Below are 8,286 nucleotides of genomic sequence, written 5' to 3' on the forward strand. Positions count from 1 at the left end.
TGAAGAACAAGAAGAGAAAAAGATGAAGAAAAGGAAAAGAAAAATTGCAGAAGAAGAAAAGGAAGGACAAACCTTAAATATTTAAAAAAATGGTTGACTTCATTACCTTTTTGATTTGTAACACAAACCATAAATATTTTAGTGTTTTGTTATATTTCATGTAACAAAATAAAAAAGCCCATGAAGTCGACTATTTTTTAAAAATATTTTTAGGTTTGCCCTTCTTTTCCATCTTCTTTCTTCTACCATTTTTCTTTTTCTTTCCATCATCATTTTCTCTTCTTCTCTAATTCTTTTTTTGTTGTAATTTTTTTTAAACTGTTATTTGATTCAAGACCATATACAAGAATCTTTAAAAAATGTTTAGATTTGACTATCGATAATATACTAAAGAATCAAAAAAATTGTTTAAATTTAGAAACGATCAAATCTAAATCTAATTGATCATGAACGCCAAAAAATATTGAAAAGAAATCGATTAGATTTTACTATTCAAATTGTACCAAAAAAAAAAAGATGGTTGAGATTTGTTTACCGAAATGTACATATACAAAAATAGCCTAATCTAATACATAGAACAGCTCAAATGCCAATTAGTTTTGATATTTCTTACTGAGAGTATGTGAGAAATAATATGCTTTATTTTGTAACCCTAATTCTCATTCTCATAGCCTCCAATTTTTATTTTAGTTTTCCACGTTGTCTTCTTCCTTTCGGGTGTATGCAACTCAATCGCCATTGAAACTCTTCCGCAGGCAACTCGTCGACTCCTTCAGGCTTCAACGGTATTCTCTCTTCAATCTCTATTAGTCCTTCACATTCTGTTTTACTCTCTCCATTTCGGACTCTGCCGGAGTCCCTCATCCTCGCCGTCGCCGATTTCCTGCTATCTCCAACGCTGGCATCTCTCTGCTTTTCTCATAATTGTCGGTTCTTCAACTCTGTTTTCCTCATTATATTTTCAGAATTTTTGTTTTCTGTTATCAAAATCATCTTAGGGTACATCAAATAAATTCTTGCAGTGAAAGGTCTATTGCTCACCTGACTCTTGCCGCCGACAGAACTAGTTAGTTCGTCATGGCGGACGTGATGTTGATGAAGGAGATTGAGGATACGGCTGGTCGGCTTGGGATAGATCTCTCCCTAGTTGATTTTGATGCCATTCGTCTACCTCCTGGCGAGAATTTCGGAATTATTAGGTCCTTCATTTAATACTTTTATCGAATGATTTTATATCTTAATTCATACCTAGGGCTTTGAAACGTTTTTCTTTGATTAGAATTTTGATGGGTCTATCCGTTTTTTTTCCTGTTTTTTCCATTTCGTGGCTCACATTCCTTATTTATCTGCCAATTATGTATAGTGATGACGAAGAGGTTCTACAAGAGGAGAGTCTAGAGTTCGATTCTGGGTTCGGAAACATTATAGTTGTTGACAATCTTCCGATTGTTCCTCCGGAGAAGTTTGAGAAGCTCGAAGGTGTTGTTCGCAAAATTTTTGGACAAATTGGAGTAATTAAGGATGATGGTTTGTGGATGCCTGTAGACCCTACTACAAAAAAAACTTTAGGTTACTGCTATATCGAGTATGGCACTCCACAGGTACTTTCTCTGCTAATTTTGATGCGAAGCTTTATATACCGATCACATGTAAATGCGTGCTAAATGTACTTGTTTAAGATTAGATGAAAGTTTCTCATCTTTGCCACTTTTGGTTCTTGCTCGCATTTAATGAAGTCGAATAGAGTGATAGTTAATTGCAACTAAAAAGATTTCAATCAAGTATGTGTGAAATAATACACTGTTCTTATTGACTTCTTCAGCATCTAAAATATGCTTTATATGATGAACACTTGCACGAAGATGCTAAACAAATGGAAAGATTGAGATGCTAACGCCAGCAGCTAGTTGACTGACTGAATATTGAAAGTTACAAAGTGCAGATGATTACAAAAGGAAAAGGCATATAAATATATGAGATTAAATATGTAAAGAATTGCCAATGGTTAAGAGGGAAATTGTGATCGAAGAATATTCTGTCAAGGCTCAATCTTTTGTGCTGCTAATCATGGAATGAGATGCTCACCAAGGGAAAATCATGTCTTAATTGGGGCCAATTGGCTTAAGTTGTAATTGGAGGGAATCAAGGGTGAGTTATGGTAACTACCTAACTTGAGGTATTAGTCCATAGCCTTTCCTTCTTTAGGCTTTCTCTTTCATCTATTATGACATTTGGGTTAACAGATCTTGAGTGAACTTGATTTCCCTCCTTTTCCTTTTCTTTTACTGCAACCTCATCTTACTTCTTTCTAGCTGGTCCTGAAATCTAGTTTCTTTGGTTGCTGCTGGCAGTTACTTTCAATTTTCAAACTCTTCACAGTGCATCCATTGGAATGGTGCAGTACACCTCTCTTATACCACAAGCCACAACCCTATTTCTCATTTAGAGGTGGAATGCCTGAATACTATAGATGGAGATTGGAGATTGATGTTCATGAATTGATGCACTCATTTGACATAACTTGTTATGTCCATTTTTCTAATGTCCCGATTGTTTCAGTATTATTTTGACATATCATTAGTGCCTAGTGGTAATAATACCTTGTTAGAATGTTCTTGAAATATTTCTCTTTGTAGTGTTCGGAAAGTGTACATTAAATGGACATAACAAGTTAGGTCAAATGAGGGCATCTATTTTGGATTATCTCCAGACATGCATTTCGTCCAGGATTATGTTTACCTTCATTTTATTCTCTTCCTAGCAATTTGCATGTAATGCATATTTTACGCACACCGGTTTGTTACTATAGTTCTTTTTTATTTGTTGTGTTTTTCATATAATGTTAATCAATTCTATGAATTGAGTGTCTCATTTAATTTCAGTGATATTGTAGGAGGCTGAGCTTGCTAAAGAGAAGACTGATGGGTACAAGCTGGATAGAGCACATATTTTCACTGTTAACATGTTTGAGGACTTTGATAGACTTTTAAAAGTCCCAGATGAGTGGGCCCCTCCTGAAATTAACCCGTATACTCCTGGGGTAAACTATCTGCAACCTTATTTGATTTTGCATCTCCAAAATTTGATTCAGTTAACCAAAGCTACCAAATAACCTTCTCATTGTTTATATGGGAGAAAAGAACCATGCAAGGTTATGGATCAAATTTTGCTCTCATGGAAGCATGACACTATTTACTTTTGAACATTTCAGGAAAATCTTCAACAGTGGCTTACCGATGAAAAAGCACGAGATCAGTTTGTTATTCGTTCTGGTTCTGACACTGAGGTCTTCTGGAATGATGCTAGGCATTTGAAGCCCGAGCCTGTCTACAAGCGTCCAGTGAGTATCCTATAGCCTGCCTTGAGTGTTAACCATATTTTTGTGACTAAAGTTTCTACTCTCTCTTGGTTGGATTGTTTGGTTGGTGTTGGTATATTTATATAGTATTAATGACAATTGAGCATCATTTCTCTTGGGATCTTAACCCCAGCTTAATCAAGTATTTTCTGTTACAGTACTGGACCGAGAGTTTTGTGCAGTGGTCCTCATTGGGGACTTACCTAGCAACAATTCACCGACAGGGTGCTGCTGTTTGGGGAGGAGCAGGTACCTTTAACCGTCTCATGCGTTTTGCCCATCAACAGGTTTGTTATTGTTTCTCTCCAGTCCTGCACAGTGCTTGCAACACCCGAAATGCCTTAATCTTTTAATATTTAAATGTAGGTTAAGTTGATTGATTTTTCTCCTGGCGAGAAATATTTGGTGACTTACAGCAGTCATGAGCCCAACAATCCCCGTGATGCAAATGTGAGCATTTTTTTTCCTATTCGTAGTTTATATATTAATTGAAGGGTGTTTACAACTGTCCATCATTGGTGATTCTATGTTCTTTCAGAGGATTGTGATCAATATTTTTGATGTAAGAACTGGAAAAGTCATGAGAGATTTTAAGGGAAGTCCTGATGATTTTGCCACTGGAGGAACTGGTGGTGTTGCTGGGGTATCTTGGCCTGTGTTTAGGTATTTATGTCTGCTATGGATATTCCTTCCTGTCTCAGTTCTTTCCTGGCTTGTCAAGATGGTCCGAATGTTTTTTCTTCTTGCTGATGATATAAATGTAATTGTTATTTTTGCAGGTGGGGTGGTGGAAAGGATGATAAATACTTTGCTAGAATTGGGAAGAATGTGATTTCAGTCTATGAAACAGAGACTTTCTCCCTTATTGACAAAAAGTCTTTGAAGGTTGAAAATGTTATGGATTTCTGCTGGTCACCTACAGATCCCATTATTGCCCTGTTTGTTCCTGAGCTAGGTGGTGGGAACCAACCAGCTAGGGTGAGTACGCTGCTGTTTGTGCAACTATTCTTTTGATCTTCAAATATAAATTTTCATTGGGCTTCTTTCGTTTCTTAGGTGAGTCTTGTCCAGATCCCCAACAAGGAGGAGTTGAGACAAAAAAATCTTTTTAGCGTTAGCGATTGCAAAATGTACTGGCAAAGCAATGGTGATTATCTTGCTGTCAAGGTTGACAGATATACAAAGACAAAGAAAAGCACATATACAGGGTTTGAGCTTTTACGCATAAAAGAGCGGGATATTCCCATCGAAGTGTTGGAGCTTGAGAATAAGAATGACAAGATCATTGCATTTGCATGGGAGCCAAAGGGGCACAGGTTTGCAGTTATTCATGGCGATAACCCAAGGCCGGATATTAGCTTTTACTCCATGCGAAGCACACACAGCAGTGGCCGAGTGTCAAAACTTACAACTCTCAAAGGCAAGCAGGCCAATGCTCTTTTCTGGTCACCTGCTGGACGTTTTATTATTCTTGCTGGCTTGAAAGGTTTTAATGGACAGTTGGAATTCTACAATGTTGATGAGCTGGAGACGATGGCAACTGCGGAACATTTCATGGCTACTGATATTGAATGGGATCCTACTGGAAGGTAATTTAGATGGCATCCTAATTTGCACTAACTTGCGCATTTACCTTTTGGTTATGGCAGCGGAATTGATCTTGTTGTTACCATCTGTGTGCAGGTATGTCGCTACTGCTGTAACTTCGGTTCATGAGATGGAAAATGGTTTCAACATTTGGTCCTTCAATGGAAAACTCCTCTATCGAATCTTGAAGGACCATTTCTTTCAGGTAACTTATTCATAATATTCTGCAAATCATGTGTTTAATTTTAATCATTCGTGAATGTGTATGCCGGCAAAAGCTTGGTTTCATTTCTCGATCACAACAATCTCTTTGGATTCTCGTTGAATTCCTTGATTCTAAAATGGCTTGTGTCAGTTTGCATGGCGCCCGAGGCCACCATCTTTCTTGAGTCCCGAGCAAGAGGAAGAGATAGCAAAGAATTTGAAGAAGTACACTAAGAAGTACGAAGCTGAAGATCAGGATGTATCTATGCTACTGAGTGAGCAAGACCGCGAGAAACGGAGAATGTTGAAAGACCAGTGGGACAAGTGGTTGAATGAATGGAAGAGATTGCATGAAGAAGAGAAGTTGTTGCGGCAGAAGCTGCGGGATGGTGAAGCCAGTGATGAAGAAGAGGAATACGAAGCCAAAGAGGTTGAAGTCGAAGAGATTCTGGATGTATCGGAGGAAGTTTTGTCCTTTGATTTTGAGCAGTAACGAGGTTCTGAACATTGTGATTTAACAACCTTATTTCATTCCATGATGATGATATATTAGGTAGGTGGTCTCTCTGACAGTGCCTTTTTCCTCCCGCTGTAGACCTTCCCAATTTTCCTCTCATCACCCGAATGCAACTTGGGAATTTTCTTTTTCCCTTCAAAATGATCAAATTTTACATTTAGGCATCAATATATTATCTCAGTAACTTCAGATCAGTTATACAATGTATTTTTGTTGACTTTTAAGCTCTCTTTGCTTGGATGTGATGGTGGGTGATCTTATTCTAAGATAGAATAAGAGGGTGGTAATGAATTTTTACCCATCCATTGTCTTGTTCACCTATAATTAAAGAGGGTAGTAATGAATCCATTCATTTCTCACTTGTTACAACTCTCTCAATTACTCTTTAATAATAATTACAAACTAAACTCAATATTGCACTTCTAATATCCCCTAAAGACATTTGCAGCAATGAGCTGATACTTGAATAGTATTTGCCAAACTTAGATCGAAACATTGAGACATTTCAACTTCTACTCACTTTTTATTTATGATGTGCTTTAGTTACTTATTTTGTCATCAAATAGTTAGGCTTTACTAGGTGTATAAATAATAGATTTAGGAATATGTTCTCTCCTAGTATTTAGCTAAAATTTTTTTTTTGTTATATTTTATAAATATATTGATTTATTTTGCTATATTTGAAAATTTTCTTTTTCTAAAAACATTTTTTTGTCAAATCAATCCAAACGGGTCCCTAATTTGTATGCATTAAAATAGCTTATATTAAAATCTTAAATAAGTTACAGAAAGTAAGTCTTGGTCAATGTAAGGAATCGATTGGTCTCCAATTTTAATTGAGTGGAGTGAGATATATCTACACATTGTTCGGTTTTTCAAGAATATAACATTTGAAATCCATATATCTTAGAAAATTATAATCAAAAGTCTAGTTTAATTTCCTCAAAAAAGTTTGGAGGTTTCAATGATATAATTATAACTCAATTATGAGTTTCATATAATGTTTTCCCAAACAAAATACACTAAATTGATATACTTGCAATTATTAGTATATGGTTTTAATTAATACTGGTCACAAGAATAAGTTATAAATGGTTATTTTCCCTAAAAATTTCTTAGTTCATTTTTAATCTATATTGTTATTTTATTTTGCTTAATTGAAATAATTGGCAAAAACAAAAGCACATATGAAAAAACAAGGACGAAATGTGAGTGATTTTTTTTCCAGACGCTTTTATATATAACATAAATTATCGAAGATACTATATACTACATTAGACCATGTCTAGGACACGCATGCATCACAAATTGTAATTTTCTTTCAATAACATACAAAACTCTATCACAAAATGTACTTTGGGTCGATGTTAGAATATGAATAACTTCATGGTGAAATGTACTTTGGTTTTTTATCTTTATTTAATTCCGAAGTTTTCAAACAAAAGAAGAGTGATGTAATTAAATTTAATGAGTGCAGAATTTAGTTTTTATCTCCACTGCTTGGATATTAATTTCGTTATTAGCAGTTAGGGTGTCTTTGGATTATCTTTTAAAGTATTTAAATTTGAAAAAATAATTTTAAAAAAATTTGAAATGTTTAGTAACTTTTCAAAATGTATTTAAAAAACACGAGTTCGAAAAATAATCCATTTTATAAAAGAACACTCAGACCAAAGTTTTGAGAAAATAGGTTTTCTAGTGATTGATCAGAAATTCATCGAATCTTTTGTGTTATATTAAAATTACTAAAGCACCCCTCATGATACCCTTCTCCCACATTTTTTATGTGGCCAAATTATTTTCTCCTTTGTTGTAAAATTAAAATTAAAATTTAACTTTATATTAAAATTAAAGTTCTAGCCTTATGATGACGAGATGCTACTACCTTCGAATGATGAATTAAATAATGAGGACGCTAATGAAGAATATAGAGGTTCAATTTCTGAAATGAATATGAATGAAAAATGTGATCAAATTGCACTTCTTATGTCTAGTTGATATTATATTATTTAGAAAAATTTATTATTATTATTATGTTTTGTTGTTGGAGATCAATTATAGTTTGTATGATTATGAATTTACATATCAAGATATTTGTGATTCTAAAATAAAACCGTCTAAAAAAATTTAATACAAAAAAATAATGTCTAGTTTTAACTTTAATAATTTCCAATTTCTAAAAAAATTAATACTTTCAAGATAACATGCGATTAATTTCAAAATATATTTCTTTCTAGAAAAATAAAAATATAGTGTTTCTTTTCGAAAGTATAAACATTTTTGATATAGGACAAACCAAAAAAAGTTATGTATATAAACAATTATAAAAAGATCTAACAACAAAAATGAAAATGTTTAAATTTTAAACTCATATTATGAAAAATGTTTAAATGAAAATGTATCTTTGAAAAACATTTTTTTCATAGATAATCCAAACACCCGCTTAGTTTATAGCTTTTTAGAACAAATATTACCCCGCCCCAGGTTAGGATGCTATTTAAGGTCCTTCCCTTCATAAGATATGATTCATCAATTATTCTAATAGAGTGCTTTCTTCAATTCCAAACAAAGTCTTCAAGCTCAAATTATCATTCCTCGTACCCCTGGAGAAAATCCTAAC

The 8,286-nt window shown here is 34.2% G+C and overlaps 1 protein-coding gene across 3 annotated transcripts; it reads left to right on the top strand.

The window, feature by feature from the left end:
- Positions 1-581: 581 nt before the first annotated feature.
- Positions 582-5,890, top strand: LOC103490196 (eukaryotic translation initiation factor 3 subunit B-like). 3 transcript variants are annotated; one of them, XM_008449587.3, is made up of 12 exons: positions 582-926; positions 1,023-1,199; positions 1,364-1,601; positions 2,894-3,040; positions 3,212-3,340; positions 3,517-3,645; positions 3,725-3,808; positions 3,897-4,021; positions 4,138-4,336; positions 4,415-4,947; positions 5,042-5,150; positions 5,301-5,890. In XM_008449587.3, exons 2-12 carry the CDS (start codon positions 1,078-1,080, stop codon positions 5,640-5,642), a joined length of 2,157 nt encoding a protein of 718 aa, XP_008447809.1. In that variant the 5' UTR covers positions 582-926; positions 1,023-1,077; the 3' UTR covers positions 5,643-5,890. The 3 variants fall into 3 exon arrangements, with proteins under 3 accessions (XP_008447809.1, XP_008447810.1, XP_008447811.1); XM_008449588.3 differs by having other exon boundaries at positions 618-785; XM_008449589.3 differs by lacking the exons at positions 582-926; positions 1,023-1,199 and having other exon boundaries at positions 1,453-1,601; positions 2,883-3,040.
- Positions 5,891-8,286: the final 2,396 nt, after the last annotated feature.

Source organism: Cucumis melo, chromosome 1 (assembly GCF_025177605.1).
Source record: "Cucumis melo cultivar AY chromosome 1, USDA_Cmelo_AY_1.0, whole genome shotgun sequence".
NCBI lineage: Eukaryota > Viridiplantae > Streptophyta > Magnoliopsida > Cucurbitales > Cucurbitaceae > Cucumis > Cucumis melo.